The 15,299-nt window shown below is 62.4% G+C and overlaps 5 protein-coding genes across 5 annotated transcripts in view; 2 read left to right on the forward strand and 3 right to left on the reverse strand.

The window, feature by feature from the left end:
- The window catches only part of CHLRE_10g449050v5 (uncharacterized protein), a 3,936-nt gene extending 609 nt beyond the window's left edge, over window positions 1-3,327 (reverse strand). The window contains exons 1-8 of the mRNA XM_043066934.1: window positions 2,737-3,327; window positions 2,543-2,601; window positions 1,942-2,152; window positions 1,555-1,667; window positions 1,270-1,345; window positions 983-1,079; window positions 501-679; window positions 128-256 (exon numbers count right to left, since the gene is read on the reverse strand). Of these exons, the coding sequence (XP_042920331.1) occupies window positions 128-256; window positions 501-679; window positions 983-1,079; window positions 1,270-1,345; window positions 1,555-1,667; window positions 1,942-2,152; window positions 2,543-2,601; window positions 2,737-2,885 (1,013 nt within the window). The 5' untranslated portion in view covers window positions 2,886-3,327. The remainder of the gene's footprint in view (window positions 1-127; window positions 257-500; window positions 680-982; window positions 1,080-1,269; window positions 1,346-1,554; window positions 1,668-1,941; window positions 2,153-2,542; window positions 2,602-2,736) is intronic.
- A 264-nt stretch (window positions 3,328-3,591) lies between these two features.
- CHLRE_10g449100v5 (uncharacterized protein) lies at window positions 3,592-8,127 on the reverse strand. The gene is made up of 9 exons (XM_001698439.2): window positions 7,420-8,127; window positions 7,265-7,325; window positions 7,048-7,157; window positions 6,789-6,886; window positions 6,414-6,491; window positions 6,022-6,174; window positions 5,584-5,762; window positions 5,347-5,413; window positions 3,592-5,097 (listed from the first exon to the last, which is right to left on the reverse strand). Exons 1-9 carry the CDS (start codon window positions 7,538-7,540, stop codon window positions 4,948-4,950), a joined length of 1,017 nt encoding a protein of 338 aa, XP_001698491.1. The 5' UTR covers window positions 7,541-8,127; the 3' UTR covers window positions 3,592-4,947.
- A 150-nt stretch (window positions 8,128-8,277) lies between these two features.
- Window positions 8,278-9,859, forward strand: CHLRE_10g449127v5 (uncharacterized protein). The gene is made up of 2 exons (XM_043066935.1): window positions 8,278-8,403; window positions 8,546-9,859. The coding sequence occupies exon 2, from the start codon at window positions 8,550-8,552 to the stop codon at window positions 9,750-9,752; it is 1,203 nt and encodes a 400-aa protein (XP_042920332.1). The 5' UTR covers window positions 8,278-8,403; window positions 8,546-8,549; the 3' UTR covers window positions 9,753-9,859.
- Window positions 9,860-9,907: 48 nt separating this feature from the next.
- On the forward strand, window positions 9,908-11,092 carry CHLRE_10g449138v5 (uncharacterized protein). The gene is made up of 2 exons (XM_043066936.1): window positions 9,908-10,582; window positions 10,685-11,092. The coding sequence occupies exon 1, from the start codon at window positions 9,957-9,959 to the stop codon at window positions 10,125-10,127; it is 171 nt and encodes a 56-aa protein (XP_042920333.1). The 5' UTR covers window positions 9,908-9,956; the 3' UTR covers window positions 10,128-10,582; window positions 10,685-11,092.
- Window positions 11,093-11,101: 9 nt separating this feature from the next.
- On the reverse strand, window positions 11,102-15,282 carry CHLRE_10g449150v5 (uncharacterized protein). The gene is made up of 6 exons (XM_043066937.1): window positions 14,835-15,282; window positions 14,433-14,722; window positions 12,711-14,291; window positions 12,340-12,488; window positions 12,029-12,183; window positions 11,102-11,877 (listed from the first exon to the last, which is right to left on the reverse strand). The coding sequence occupies exons 1-6, from the start codon at window positions 14,890-14,892 to the stop codon at window positions 11,729-11,731; spliced, it is 2,382 nt and encodes a 793-aa protein (XP_042920334.1). The 5' UTR covers window positions 14,893-15,282; the 3' UTR covers window positions 11,102-11,728.
- Window positions 15,283-15,299: the final 17 nt, after the last annotated feature.

The following is a 15,299-nucleotide window of genomic DNA, read 5'->3' on the forward strand; positions in this document are numbered from 1 at the left end:
CGTGCCAGGCCAGGCTCCTACTCGGCTAGCCTCCCTCGCCCTGCCCTGCCTTGCCAGTCCCCGCCCCACCCCACCAGGCCACCAGCTGTGCCCCCCACCCCCGTGCACGCCCCTGGTCCGCACTCACCGCACCCAGTTGGAGTAGATGGAGCCCACGAAACCGTCGCACTCCAGCGCCAGGTCCAAGTTGGTCATGGCGTTGAGCACCTCCTCGTAATAGCCAATCTCAGCCATGTAGGCCAGGTTGGCTTTGGTCCTGAGGGGTTTGTGGGACACCCGGGGCAGGGACACCAGGGGCGGGGGGTCGTGGTGGAGAGGAAGGGAAAGGGGCTGCAGAACTCTGACTGCTAGGCCAAGCACGCGACCAACATTGAGCCGTTGTATGAAGCGATGACAGCTGAGGACTGGGGCACACGGCCAGAACACGCCGCAGCGACAGCGAGGGTTTCAGCTCCGGCGGCGCCCCCCTTGCACGCCTGTGCGCCCACCGGGCCGCGCACCTGTCCGGTTTGCGCGGTGTGCCCGCGATGTAGCCCGTCTGCCACTTGTTGCCGGCGGCGGTGGTGTTGTTGGTGGCGAAGTAGGAGATGGTGTTGGGGTCCTCCGTGCTCACCCATAGCCGGTCCGCAAAGCGGTCTGGGTCCAGCCCACGCAGCTTGGCCGCGGTCTTGTCGTACACCTGAAGTTGCGGGGCGCGAGGGCAGGGGCCATCACCAAGGCTGCCCGCGCGCAGGACCGGCGGTGCAGAGTGGATGGCGCACTGGCGCAGGCCATGACACGGTATGAGGAACGGAAGGCAAGAGGGAGACAGGCACAAGGAGTTGGTGCGCTCCCGGCATACGGCTGCTGTGCCTCATGCCCCCATCCACGCCTGCCCAGGCGCCGCGCCGCGTCGCGCACACGCACACGGATACGCTGCTGCCGCCACTCGACGTCTTACAGCCACCACCTGCCCTGTTCCTGTCCGCCTCCCGCTTCGCACCTGGTCGTCAAAGGTCTGCGCCTCCACACCCTTGTCACCATGCCGCACGTGCACGCTAATGCAGCCGGGGGCGGGGGCGGGGCCCGCAATCATGGTCCTGCAAAGCGTGGCGTGGCAGAACCCCAGGTACGGGTGAGCAGTCGTAAGCGAGCGCGGCAGCGGCAGCGGCATTCAGTCAACACGATGGGACTAGACACGTTGCCTGCAGCCGTGGGCCTCCGCTTCATTCCGGCTAGGCCCAGCATGAATGTGACATCCCCCAACCCCTGTCCACAACCGTCGCGCACTTTTTCCGCCGCGCAATCTCCTTGAGTATGGCCTCGTTGGGCCGCAGCATGTACGCCGCTGCCTGCGCGCGCCACCCTGCGGTGTGGCGTGGTGTGGAGAGGGCTGAGCGCCAGTGACTTCGTGACGCGTGAGCTCAACACCGGGCCCTGGGCATACCAGTCCACCTAGCCCTTCGCCTGACCCAAGCCTCCCCATTGCACCTGCTCCGCCACTGCCCCAGCATATTGCGACCCACCCCCGCCCCCCGGCGTTCCTCGCCGCCGCCTTCCAGCGCCACCGCTTACAGTAGTACCACTTCTTGGGGTCCATGTTGGTCTGGTTGAGCCGCTCCAAGAAGCGCAGTGGCGCCTGAGCGCGCACCTCCACCAGGGCGTCGTGCGTCACCGTCAGCACCGGCCTGTCGTCGCCCGGGTTGGTATACGCAGCACCCTGCCCGTCATAATCCTCATCATCCTCATCCTCGACTCCCGCGCCACTGCTACAACGCACGACAGCACACGGACTGCGAATGAGGTGCCCCAGCGGCAAGCTGCACACCCGCTTTTGCTGCCCTTCGCGCCGAGCTTCCTGTCCACAGGTGCCAGCTTTCGTCCGCCGCCAGCCCTGCCCCGAGCCCCGGCCCCCGCCCCCTGTTTCCGAACCATTTGTCCTGCTGCCGCCGGCCCACTCACTTGTCCTCCTGCCCCTTGCGGCGACTGGACACCAGCTGCGGCGCGTCTCTGAGCTGCGCCGCCGTGGGCTTGCACTTGCTGAAGGGCAGGAAGTAGCAGCTGTCCAGCGTCTTGGACTTGCCGCACTGCGCCGAGTCCGTCAGAAAGGTGCCCGCCGCCTCCACGTAAACGCGGTTCAGGTCCAGTGCCACCTGCAGCGCCACGCCCGCCACTGCGCGTGCGCGCGTGTGCGGAAGGTTTGAGGAGCTGTTTGAGTACGTAGACACAGCGGGGTTAGGCATGGGGCTCGGACTGGCTTCGACGCGCGGCAGCATGCATATGGCATATGGCATATGACGGCGGGTCGAGGTGTGGGGCGTGTGGGCTCGCGGGAAGCCCGCATGACTGTGCCCTGCCCCTCAGCAAGGTGAAGGCCGCTTGTGTGCTGCTAGCAAACCGAGCCCCTTGCCTGGAGAGCAATGTTCATGGGTCACACCTGCAGCGCCGCCAGCCCCTGGTGGTGTGCGGCACACGCCATGTGCGGCTCCGGCACCCGGAGCCCGCCACCCCTGCCCCAAGCCCCCGCGGCCACCCAAGTCCCCGAACTCCCCGCGAGCCGCACCGTGGATGACGGCCCCCACGCCGTTGGGCACCACGTGGTATACCAGGTACTTGGCCTTGCTGCAGGTCAGCACGCCGCATGCATGTGAGCACTAGGGCTACTTCTGGCCTTGCACTTCTGGCCTTGCAGCGCATAGCGTACGAGCTGCCTTAGCTTGCAAGCACGTCCCCAAGCCACCATGCGGCGTGCCTTGCCTGCAGTCCTCTGGGTTCTGGTTGGCATATATCTCCTGCTGCGCCTCCAGTGTCAGGGGCAACGTCCACTGGCCCATCGACGTTGACGCCCACGACCCGGGGGCGAACTGCTTCGGGCAAGGGGCCAAAGGCCCCGACTTGACGTACATGTGGTGCGAGCCCCACGGCTCCTCCAGCTGCTTCCGTGGTGCAGAGGCACCGCTTACGCCCGTAGCGCTGACCGTGCTGGCTACTGCGTGCTCTACATGTATCGCCGATCGGATACCTGAGTGAACGTTTAGGCTTTCATGGCGCAGATAGAGAGTGAGCAGTCCTGTGAGAAGCACAGCGACTCCAATTGCCTGGATGACTGTTAGGCTGGCGCCTTGCCGTCGGCGTGGCGCTGCGCCAGACATCCTTCTCTTTACAAAGCAACTGCTTTGTCAGAACCTCACCGCCCCATCGGTGGGTGACATAATATGTAAGCAAACTGGTATACTCCGATGATATGAATAACTGGTACAGTTTGCAAGCGCAAACCAGAGCGCGGGAGGAAACTAACGACTATCAAATCGCGTCGTTTCGCGCACAGTGGAGCATTGCCAGTGGAGTTAGATGCCGTAGGTAGCCAAAGCATTTGAAAGAGGGGAACAAGTATGTACGATCTGGGCCCGCACGCGTGTGCGCCCTCCCCCGGTCGCCCCCCCCCCCTCCTTCCTACGTCTGACGCATTCTGCCCCGCCAGCTGACTTCAGGGGTGGTACCGGCGTGCCATGTGTGACGCCGTACCAATGATTTGGATGATGCGCAAGGGGCGGGGGCTCCAGTCGGAGCCAATCGTTCAATTGCGCTCGGGGTAACATACGGCATTGGGCTCTTTGGGCTTAGTTACACACCTCTTTTGGCTGCATGTACGGGCGAGTCAAGGTGTGAGCATGACCACGTGCGCCAGCCAACTCGCCTCTAGACGTCTTATTCTGCATTTTTATTTCACGATGGTGCTTTCCAGCATCACTGCAAGACCGGTATCCATGCAATTGAACGGGTCATCGTCTCTAATTCCCTCGAGCACGGCTTGCCATCAGTCCATAACCAAGGCTTCCCAAGCCGCGCCGTGGCCCTGCCGTGTCAAACCAGCGTCCAGCGGCAGCATACCACCCAGAACTGGCTGCCCCAGTGCCCCTTCAGTCACTGCACACACACGGTTCTTTGCCGCCCAGAATGGCACGCAGACATGTCAATGCCTGCGACTGAGTCCACGCGAATGAGCCTGCACAACACTAGTGCCGAAGTGTCGGCTGTGTGTCAAGTTGTCAACGCCCTGGTCACACACAGCTCTAAGCCCAGCCACTCCCAAGCCCAGCACCTTCCTTTGTCCTGGGCAGACAGCCTTCCAGCATGACTTGGCCAGTTCCCGACCCCGATGCCTGAAAGTATTGCACTCATTGACACCCTCATCAGCACTGGATAAACAATCAAGACTGTAACACAATTCATCAGCGAAGCAATCTTACTTCCCGCGATCCTGCGTCAAGATGGCGCTAGGGATCACACGTGTTAATACAATCCGTCGTGGGCCGCAACACCAGTAGGCTCATTGCCACGGCCCAGAAATAATCCTTCGCCCCTGCCAGTCTCTTTCACATACACTACTTCGTTCAGGCGGCGAACTCCTGACGCCAGCACTTTCTGTTCCTGCCGTTGCAGGCATGACCCCGAGGGGCGTGCTCCTGATGCGGTGAAGGGCGGCGGTCCCTTCGCAGCTTGCCTTCCTCAGCATCGGGCTTCCGCCGCCCCTTGCGCTGCCTCCGAGCATCTTCAACCTCTCTCGAGCGCTGTCGGGGTGCAGCGACAGCGCCGAGCACTGTATGCATGTTCATCCTACGTCCTCCCTTTGCAGCAAACTGTGCATCACACAGTGCAAATCTTCGCGAGATTGTAATATCGAAGGCGCGCGATGGCGCACACGAATTAGCACCTCACCAGCTTCCTCACAATTGTAATGCGGCTAGAAGCAACCGCTACAAATAAGCCCTCTGCTCTTCTGCAGCATTCCGCTCCGCTGTACGCTCCACTCCGGCTGCTTGTCCGTACAGCCGCTGCCGCGTGCCGCCGGGCGCCACTGCTCTTGCGCTCTGCTGTTTTGCACTCCTGCTGTGCATACGCCGGCCCCACCTTCACCTTCGCCGCAGCCATCCTTCAGCCGCAGCCGCAGCCCCGCCCCCGGCTCCTTCAGGCGTCGCCGTCGGCAGCCTCGCCCTCCGCCGCGGCGCTGGCAGCGCTCGGCTTGAGCGCCTGGCTGTAGAAGCCCAGCGCCTCGCTGAACACCATGTAGCCGATGGTTTGGCCGATGCCCAGCAGCAGCGCCTTGGGCAGGAAGCCCTGTGGAGTTGGGGAAAGGGAGAGATGACACGTGGTGACATGGACCGTGCAGAGGATGCTGACAGGCCCCAGGAAAGCGGAGAAGGCTTCCTCGAGGCCCGCGTACTATGCGCTCACAAGCTTCCGGACGTATGGGCTTTCTCTTTATCATGCAGCAGCCCCACCACACAGAATCGCACAGGAAAGCAGAGTCATCTCTCTCTCTCTCTCGGCGCTTCAATATTTATACGGGCATGCAAGCGCACGCACCTTGTACAGCGCGCGCACGCCCTCCTCGCGGATGATCGTCACCAGCGACGGCAGCGTGTAGCGGTACCTGGGGGATGGGACAGTGAGGGCCGGGGGCCGGGGCCCGGTCAGGGCAAGTGACACAGACAGCAGCAGCGGGGCCATCACCCTGCCCACGGATATACACAGGGACGCCACAAGGCCGCAGCACAAGGCCACAGCTACGAGGCCGCAGCACATGCTGTCTTTGCTTCTCACTTCTGGTTGGGGCCGCGCTCCTGGCTCTGGAAGCGGGACTTGATGACGTCAAAGGGCGCGTTGAAGATGGTGGCCGTCATGCCCACCACCATGCCGGTAGCCATCTTGCGCGCCGCCGCCAGGACGGGGTTGGACAGCGGGTGCTGGTCGAAGACCTCCGTCTGGATGTTGTGCATGGTCTGCAGTTCCGCAGAAATGCAGGGGTTTTCCAAACTCAAAACTCGATTCATTACACCGTGCCAGAGGCGCTTGCTGCAGTGAAGGCGCTTCGCAGCGCGAGGCCGCTGTCCACGAGTGGGTTCCGGACTGCCGGCACTTGGCGCCTGCGCCTCCTGTCACACAGCCCCCAGCCAGCTGCCCCCTGGGTCAGTATTCACAATCCGTTTTGGGTACGGAGCACCTTTCGCCAACCACCAGCCGCGCCCCCCTGTTCCCTACCCCGTAGTAAAGTGTGTTCCAAGTGGTCACACGCCACAGCGTGGGCCCAAGCCCGATGAACAAGCCCTTGGGGCCCTCCGCCTGCAGCAGCTGCCGCGCGCAGTCGAAGGAGCTGGTGTAGCGGTTGAGGTGCTCCTGAGCCACCATGCGGACCTGGGGGCACGCACGCAACCGCACACCACACAGATTAGCGGGTTTTGCGGCGCTGTAGCGGCATGGACATGGGAGCCGGGCACGACGAAACCGCATAAGAGTCCTTCCGTGCAACCCAGTGATTACCGTCCCCGCTCCCCGCTCCCAATTGCTCCTCTTGCTGCACTTCCTGCTCCTCCTCCTGCTGACGCGACTCCTTTCGAAAGCCCTTCCCCTGCTCCTTCCCCTGCTCCACCTACCTTGATGACCTGGAACGGCGCGAAGCCCAGGCTCTCGCACACACCGCTGACCGCGCCCGCCAAGTACGCGTGGCTTGCCTGCACAAGCACATGCCGGACAGCAACTCGCGATGAGCAACACACTCTTCATCCGCACCCCGATTGTTCTGCGCCTCCCCCACACAGGAGGCTACTTAAGCTAGGTTAGTTTAGTTTGGGCTGGTAATTACAATCCCCCACACACATGGACGGCTATCCCGCCGGCTCCTATATGCGCCTCAGCAACACACCCGCCCTCGTCACCATGACCATACTAGAACCAATACCAGCCAGCGTCAGACGCCCTCACGCAGAAGGCCCTCATGACCTCCCTCAGTAACACGGTAAGCTCCTGACCTGCAGCTTGCCGGTGACGGGGTCTGGCGCGTGCTGCCGCAGGTAGCGCTTGGAGAACTCCAGGGACGCTAGGGCGCCCGTGGAGCGAGGAATCATGCCTGTTTCGCATGGCGCCCGCGTCCGTACATGTCACAATGCACTGTAAGCATGTCAGCGCTATTCCCTTGTCTCGCAGTGACGCATTTAGTCCGGGAGTGCGGCTAGCAGAGCTTGGGCGTCCTGATACGATAGCCGCATTTCCTTGGCGCGCGCCACCCACCTGTTAACTCCGGCAGAGCGCCACGGTACAGCTGCGCAATGCCGCCCTCGCGCACTGCGTCGCGCAGCACCACACCCATAGGCACCGGTGTGCCTTGGTTAAGCTGTAGCCTGTCAGCAGTCGGAGCACAGAGGTCAGGGCCTGGAGGGTCGCGTGCATGGTAGTAGCGCCGGCGGAGCTGGTACACGTTGCGATGGTGGTCCTGTAACCCATTTACCGGGTTTTTAGGAACTCCAAGGGCTGGACGCATACGCCCTCGATGAGGCCGCCCGTCGCGCCTGGGTGTTGCAGGCCATGATGCATGCAAGATGCTGAACTGGGTCCCTCGTTTGGTGGATCTTCACTGCCTTCTAAGCACTTCAAAGTACATACCGGCAGCGAACACTGGCAATAGCGCCTCCTCGGCCCTGTGAAGCTTCTGTGCGAGTGAGCGCTTAGCATTTCGCGCCACCTCTGCCGCCGCTGGGCTCGCCGACGTTGTTGCAGAATCCATTTCGACAAGTGCTGTGTTCAGTGGTACAGCAGCGGAGGATCTTCGAACCCCAAGTAAGCCCTGAATTCGGCCGCAATTCGATTATCGGTACCCTTTCTCACGGCCAGAGACCACACAACGCTGCTGAACGAATGCACCAACGTTCACACTCCCGAGGTCGCTCCGAGGACTTTATCTTCACCTAAGTCACGTTGAGAGCGGCACCGCTACCAGCAGCGGAATGCCTTTAATTCTACTTGACAACGCAACTTGTAATGGATTCAAGTAAAACTGCTCGCGAGGGGCGACGGCGCAAAACAGCAGTGCGATCGTAATCTCGGGGACCTCTCGTTGCACATGTGTAGCCCGGTCCCGCCTCATTGGGGCCCGGCAAGGACGAAACTCATACATCTTTGAGCTTGGCATGTTCCTTGCCCGGCGCACACGGTAGCTCCACTCGTAACAGACTAACACTGTACCCGGCTTTCCCGCGCGCCATGTATGCCCTGTACCTGCTCGGAGCTTCTTATGGACTTATGGGTTACGTGGGGGGTGGGTGTAATCTCCTTAGGAAGCCTTCTGACGTCTTTGTGAGCAAGCGGTGGTGCTACTAATTCGGGGGACAAGTTGTGAACTTCATGCCATCGGTGCCGTGTGACGGTTGGATCCCGGACGCAAATTAAGCGAGCGAGCGGGAATTTCTCCCCACCAATTCAATACAGGTTATGCATTACTTTGAACCTTTAATACGTCATATTCACACCCACCTGCCGTAAGACAAAGCGAATGCGTCGAGCATTCCACTTGACTTCAAACGCCTGCGCCACGCTGCGACTTTAGCAGGGATCTTGACAATCTCCAACGCACATAGGTATTGGTAATAGGTGAGATGGGTGGTCGCGCCATCACCGCGCCAGAGCTGTCGTCTCGCGGTCTGCATGGTTCTGCGGGGCCTGCTCAGAGCGGGCTTGCCGAATATGATTCCGGTCGTCTTTAAGCTTGCTCGCGGTTGCTCCCACGTATCAGGTGCATGGAGGGTTTCTGCTTGGGCAGCTTGGCGTCGGGTATCTGTGAGGGCCATGGCAGCGAGCGTCGGCGGTCCCTCCGGCCGTGCCCCTCACCTGCCAGCCTGCAGCCTTGGCTTGACGTGATATGTGCCGAGCCTGAGGGCCTCTACGACATGCCGGACGGCCTCTGCGGTGAGATGCTGGGCCGCCGCTGCGTTAGTGCGAGCGGCACCGGTTGCGGCAGCAGCAGCAGCTGCGGCAGCCCAACGCCCAGCAGTTCTAGCAGCTGCAGCAGCGGCATTGAGTCGTGTAGCAGTAGCTACAGCGCCACCAGCAGCGACGGCGCATTCACGCAGTGGAGCTCTTGCTGTTCTCAGGGCCAGGCCAAGGCTAGCAATCAGCACAATGCGGCCGAGTGGCTAGCGGCTCTCAGTGCTATCGAGCAGGGCGATGCAAGAGAGATGCTGGGGCCCGCGAGCAAAGCAGCCGCCTCAGCGGCGGCCTGCTGCTCGCCGTCTGAAACCGCCCAGTGGCCCGGACTTCAGCAGCACCCCCAGCAGGCGGCGCCCACACAGCCTTCAGGTGGCGTTGACTTACGCAGCCGGCGGCTCAGTCCTGGCCAGGCGTCTGCGGTGGCGTTGCCCGCCACGCCAACCACTCTGCTGTCATCTGCGGCTCAGGGGTCGGACCCAGCGCCGCATGCAGCAGAGGTGTGCGCGTCAGGCATGACACCAGCAGCAGTCCCACTTCGTAGCGCAGCCCCGGCAGCAGGGCAGGCGCCAGCTGTCAGCCCCTGCCTTGATTTCCTTGGCGTGGGGATGGTGCCTGGGCTGAAGCCCCTTAACGTGCCACGGCACGTGCGGCACTTCGCGGCCGCCGCCAGCCTGCCTTCGAGCGCTCTCCCGCCCCTCAGCCCGCTCGCCTCCAACACCGCGTCGCAATACTGCAGCGTGCACCAGGCGGCGGCGGCATGCGTGTCACCACGACTGCTCTTCTGGCCGCATCAGGGACAGCAGCAGCCAGCAGGGCCTTCGCTAGGGGTTGCGGTGTTGGGCTCAGGGCACCATTCAGAGTGTGCTGTGGGCAGCGGTGCGGGCAGCCAGCGGCGTACAGGCCTGCGCAGGTCTCCTGGATGCGGCGACCTGCGGCGTGTGGGCGTGGCGGCGGAGCAGGCAGCAGTGGTGGATGCGCTGGTAGGGCTGGTTGTAAACGGCCTGTTTGATTAGCGCCTGTAAGCTAGCTCCACGGCCGCGTCCGGGGTAAGGTTGTATGAGCCAGTGCCGCTGGCCGGAATGTTCGGCGGTGTTACTTTGTACGGTAAAGCAGATTACATGTAGCACACATGCACTGGCTTGCTTGCCGGTGGCAGCTGGTTAAGTCATGTACGTGAAACATGTTTGGAACCTTGAAGCAATAATGACAAGTTTACCATGGTCACGTATGACCAGCAGCTGGTGGCCCTAGACGTCCCGGCTGTGAGGGCGTTCGCCCGCTGGCGTCGCCGCGCCAACGCGGTGAATCCGCGCTACTACACTAAGCTCGCCTGCATTGGGCTAATGATCGAGAACCTCAGTGTGCAGCATGTGACACGAGCGGCATAGTAGCATGGCACGGTGTATTTCTTTGTACATATGGATGAGAATGTAGATGGAGAGCATTGGCAGGCATGAGTACCGTCCATTGGGAAACGATATCTTTGCAGGATTGTTGTGACAACGCGGGTTCGGGCAGTTGGTCTGGGCGGGTGTACCCGCGAAGGTCGGCAGCCAACCAAGGGGGCGTCCCTCTCTGGGCCGGAGCTGGTCCCTCATGGCATGGGTGCGATGCACTTTTGTTGGTCGGACTGTCCCTTCTGTCATGTCGCATTCATAGTGGTGTGTGCAGATCTTCGCACGCTTGTGATGCATTATGCGTGGGGTGAAGCCAAATGCTGACGTGAGACAGGCGCATTGAAGTGTGCAACGCCAGGCAACGCTCGCCGGCTACCGTACTTGGGACTCGATGTCCGTATGTGACTAGACGGATGCTCATCGTCAACGAGCACCTGACCAGCCAGGTACGGACGAGCACTTCACGTACCGGTAATGGGACATTCAGGAGTACGAGATTCCTTGACCTCATCTTCCTCGACATGATGACATTGCAACCCGCACCGCAGGTGCGCTACAACTGCAGGCAGCGCAACATGGCGCTGGTCGGTTAAAGTCTGCAACGGCACTGTATGTGGGACCTTCTGGTTGGTGTCAGAGCCAGGAATCAATTGAGTCAGGGGCCAGTCACGAACAGTTGAGACGAAAGGGGTCGGTCTGGAATCAATCAGGTTGGGCCATATTCAGGTCATGTTTTGCGGCATTGTTTTTATGGTTGCAGGAACCGCGACGTCGCCGCCGCGAACCAATTTGCTGATGCTGGGGCGCATGGGCCTTGGCCCGGCCTCGGGCGCTGTGTGAAACGTGTTAAGTAGCCAGGTGTGGACGCACCCCTGCTGAAGGTTGCGCTGAAAGGGGGAAGGAAAGGTGGGCGTGGCCAGGGGCAGCAGATTATTTCACAAGTTCCTCTTGATGCCTCTTTCTACCTACTTGCTACGTATCCCAAGATATCCCAAAAGGCAGGACACGGCCAGCGAGCGCATGTAATCACCAGCAGCTGTTATGGCCGCGCTTGTGCAACCAGGTCACGGAGCCAGCTGAGCACATGTAGCAGTACCTAGCCCACCCCGGACATAACTCACTGTAGAGACTGGCAAGGGGTTGGAGATGTCCAACGGATGAGACTTGGGTGACCGCGTATTCACTAGAAGACTCGGCGCCATCGGCCGTGCCTCTCATCGTGTCTCATCTTGGCGGGCGTTTCGCCCACAGCACATTTGATTGGTTGGAGCCAACTGCTGTCTGTGCGGGGAGAGCAGGTGGCATGCAGCCTTGTGACAGCACAGCGGCAGAGCGCTGATCCGGAAGCCAGCCGATCACCGAGCCGCCACCAAACGTTGTGAGGTATAAGCCATGTTGCGCTATCAGGTGCGTGTGGCGTCGCGGCCCAACGCGGCCCCTGTGATGAGGCCCAAGCAGCGCTAGCTCACAGCCGCTCTGGCAGCCGATACAAACCGCCTGCTCCAACCTCATCTCGCCACTAGCCTCACACATGCCCCCCACCGCTAAGTGGAAGCTACCATAAGCAACGCCGACCATCAAACAGTTCCAAATCACAATTCGCCGCGCTTCAATGCAAGTAGGGAGTGCTGTGCCGCCACCGGTACTTTCTGCTTCGGCTGCTGCTGCGGCGGCGCGTTTCGGCGCTTGATGCTGAGAGCGCGCTTCATCGCCGCCTTGAACTTGGCACCCTTGGACCGCCCTACGTGGTCACAAGGCAGATACGTGCATCCTGAGGAGTGAGGGCCTTGCTACAGCTTGCTAGTCTGGACACAAGGCAGGGCGACAGGCCACTGGAAGTACGTGAGGGCTTACACCGCCATCCGCTCGGCGGCGCCCACCGAGCTCCTCACCTGCTTCCAGCTCTGCCTCCTGCTCCTGCTGCCGCCGCTTCTTCGCCTCCAGCTCCGACTGCAGCCATGCCTCCCACTCCATGTCGTGCGCGTTGCCGTCTAGGGCGCGCTCAAGGAGGGCCTCAAGATCCACAGGCACGCCCGTCTCATACAGCCTGCGAACGGGCCGCAACAACGAACCGACGATCCAGTTCACGGCAGTGCCCCTTGACATTATCAGGAAGCGGTCCCTCGTTGCGTTGCACACGGTCGGTTCTGGCCTGTAGCAGAGACGTGCGCATAATATCTTACAACAGCATCCTGGAACTCACCACTTCAGCAGCGGTAGACTGTGTTTTGCTGCCACGGCCCGAGCGAACACGGCCGGCTCGCGGCGGAAGGGCAGCCCCAGGCGGCGCAGGCAGCGCAGTGTGAGCAAGTCCTCGGCGGCCAGGGGCGCGGCGTACACACGCTCGTCGGACTGCATGGGGGCGGTGGCGGTGAGGACATGCGGACCTCACAACCCAGCCACACATGGAGTTTGGGAGCGCTAGAGACATCAGATGCGTAAGATGCGCAAACAAAACGCAAAAGGGGCGGCGGCGCATGTTGACGCCGTACTACAAGGAACATCTGCCCCCGTCACGGTGGCCGGCATGAAGGCGCAGTGAGCGGCATTAGACAAGCTGTACGTCCCACCCACCGGCGCCGGGCAGCCCTGTACCACCAGGTACTCGAGCACCGCCTCGCTGCCCGCCTCCGCGGCCGCCACAACGGCGTCCGCATCCCAGGGGCAGCCGCGCCCCCGCAACACCTGCAGCACCTCCAAGCTCCCAGACCTCGCGGCCGCCGTGCACAGCGCCGGTGCCAGTCGCACACCAGGCGGTGAGACGGCCGTTGCCGGTGCGGATGGCGACGGCGACCCTGGCAATGGCGACATTGACGTCGCCACTGGGTAGACATCCAGAAGCCAGCGGAGCACCGAGCCGCGGCCGTGGCGTGCCGCCGCCAGGGCCATAGCCTGACACGGCATGCGGCAGCCGGCGGCATGTAGCAGCTGTAGACACTCGAGCCGGCCCGCCGCGGCCGCACCCTCAAACAAACCATGCTCTGTGGCGAGCGCGACCAGCAGACACTGCGTGCCGGTGGCCCCGTAGTCAGCCGGTGCGGGCGAGCTGCCCGCGACTAACCCAGGAGCTCCGGCGCCGGCCAGCCGTAGCACATACCGTAGCGCATCCGTCCGCCCGTTAGCAAGCGCCTCAGCCGCCACTCGCGGGTAGCAAACCAGAAAGCGATGCCGCCAATGCTCGCAACCCGCTCCTGCTACCCCGTCGTCTGCTCCCTGGTACGCGTGCAGCCACTGAAGGCGCTCCAGCGCGTCAGGGCAGGCCGCCGCACGCGCCGCCGCCTGTGCGTGGTGTGGTGACTGCTGTGGCACGTGACCTCTTCCCAGCAGCCACACCACTTTGGCCGTCCAGTCTTCCGTGCGGCTGCCTGCCGCCGCTGCGAGCAAGAGCTCATCCACCGCTGGCTTGCGCTCGAGTGCCGCGGCCGCGGCCACGCGCTCAGTGACCGCCAGGCTTGCCGCCTGTAGCTGCGCCTCTGCCCCATCCCGTCGCCCTACCGCCGGCACCGCATCACTGGTTCGTCGCCTCTGGCCTGTGTCCATTGCAGCAGCTGCGGCTTCCTCGCCCCCACACGCGCCCGGAGCTTCCCCCAAGGCCAAGGAAGAAAAGTCCAGTCGTGTAGGGCTTGGGCTGCGGGCGCGGCTGCTGCTGCCACTGCATGCGCCCGACACGTTGCACCCGCGGCGGCGTCCGCATGGCAGCACCTGCCAGGCCGGCTGGCGGTAGGCTGGGTCCGAGGGGTCAAACCAGGCCGCATACACAGCCGCCATGTCCTCGAGCCCCAGCCCCTCCACCACCGCCTCCAGCAGCCGAAGGGCCGCGGTCTGGACCTGTTCCTCATTCGATCGCTTCTGCATGCTGGTGCTGCGTGACACAGCGGCTGTAGAGCTCGGCGTGCCATTGTTGCTGGCGCCTGCCACCACTACAGGCGTGCCTAGTCCAAGGCCTGCACTGGCGGTGACCAGGCTGTGGCCTGGGCCTGGGCTTGCGGCCGCCAAAGCAGCTGCCGAGCCAGGAGGCGCCATGCCCACCCAGCTGCTGCTGTGTGGCAGGTCAAGGATGGAGGTCACCAGCTGGGCATGGCCGCCGCGCGCCGCCGCGATGGCCGCCTCGAGGTGGAGGGGGTTGTTCCGCCACACGTCCACCATCCTTGAGAACTGCGTGCGCGGAAAGGGACGTGCGCAATGATGTGCAGGCGCAATGGGCAGTACAGGTCTCCAGGCTCGTGCCTCTTTCGTGATGCCTACATGTTTGCGGGGATCAACGCCGACGTCCCCTGTCCCGCAGCAACCGCGCACCTTGTCTGTGATGTACCCCGCGCCCGCAGCGGCGATGTGAGACAGCAGGTTGTCAACCGGCGTGCTGAATTTTCCACGACTGAACACGTCGTCAAAGAGCGGATCGCCGTGCATGCGCCCCGACCGCGCGAGGGCCTCCAGGGCGGGCCCTGCGGCGATTCGGCAGCGGCGCTCCAGCAGCCAGACCGCGACCCGCTCGCTGACGGGAGAAGACACGGCGGCTGTGAACACGTCCGGCCCCAGCGGGCAGCCCACAACCGACAGCGCCAGCTCCAGGTTTGCCAGGTCGCCTGCGGGATGAATTGCGTGATTGCGGCAGGCACATGTCAAGAGTGACGGGTATATTGCTGCAGTGCGCCGTGGCGGCGGCGGTGATTGCTTCAATTCGAACGTGATACGCACCGCTGGCTGCGGTGGCGCATAGTAGCTTGCGGCGCATCTCCAGAGTCATATCACGCATTGCGCCGGGAGCGCCCCAGCGCGCCGCGAATGCCCAGCGCGGCACCGCCTTCGCGGCGTGGATGGTGGCAGAGAACCCCAGGGAGCGTACCAGAGCGCACGTTGCCTTGTCCAGCGGGAGCAGGCTGCACGCAACATCGTTTGCATTGAGGCCACCGACCCTAATTATATGTGCGACGATGTCGGGTCGCAGCTTATGCCAACTGGTTGGCGAGTCAACTGGACTTGCTTGGCATGACTCCATCGCGCGCGCTGCTTATATGCTGCGCTGCAACTAAAATTACAGAAAGCTGCTGGTTCCATTGCTCATATTAGCAGCTGTGAAGGGCAAGCACTTGTCGTAATCGCGGAGAAACTGAGCGGCACCTTCCAGAAGCGTTTATCGCAAAAGTTATGTGACTGAAACTG

The sequence above is a fragment of the Chlamydomonas reinhardtii genome, chromosome 10, assembly GCF_000002595.2.
Source record: "Chlamydomonas reinhardtii strain CC-503 cw92 mt+ chromosome 10, whole genome shotgun sequence".
NCBI lineage: Eukaryota > Viridiplantae > Chlorophyta > Chlorophyceae > Chlamydomonadales > Chlamydomonadaceae > Chlamydomonas > Chlamydomonas reinhardtii.

What these genes read in the sequence shown, in the direction of transcription:
- CHLRE_10g449138v5 (XM_043066936.1), top strand. Translation starts at nt 9,957, where the DNA reads ATGGTCACGTATGACCAGCAGCTGGTGGCCCTAGACGTCCCGGCTGTG.
- CHLRE_10g449150v5 (XM_043066937.1), bottom strand. Translation starts at nt 14,892, where the DNA reads ATGCGTGATATGACTCTGGAGATGCGCCGCAAGCTACTATGCGCCACC. An exon ending in CGGGGTACATCACAGACAAG is followed by an intron (nt 14,292 to 14,432) that starts GTGCGCGGTTGC and finishes CCGCGCACGCAG; the next exon opens with TTCTCAAGGATGGTGGACGT. An exon ending in GGAGGCAGAGCTGGAAGCAG is followed by an intron (nt 11,878 to 12,028) that starts GTGAGGAGCTCG and finishes GTGACCACGTAG; the next exon opens with GGCGGTCCAAGGGTGCCAAG.
- CHLRE_10g449127v5 (XM_043066935.1), top strand. Translation starts at nt 8,550, where the DNA reads ATGGAGGGTTTCTGCTTGGGCAGCTTGGCGTCGGGTATCTGTGAGGGC.
- CHLRE_10g449100v5 (XM_001698439.2), bottom strand. Translation starts at nt 7,540, where the DNA reads ATGGATTCTGCAACAACGTCGGCGAGCCCAGCGGCGGCAGAGGTGGCG. An exon ending in CCGTCACCGGCAAGCTGCAG is followed by an intron (nt 6,492 to 6,788) that starts GTCAGGAGCTTA and finishes GTGCTTGTGCAG; the next exon opens with GCAAGCCACGCGTACTTGGC. An exon ending in GAGCGCGGCCCCAACCAGAA is followed by an intron (nt 5,414 to 5,583) that starts GTGAGAAGCAAA and finishes CCCATCCCCCAG; the next exon opens with GTACCGCTACACGCTGCCGT.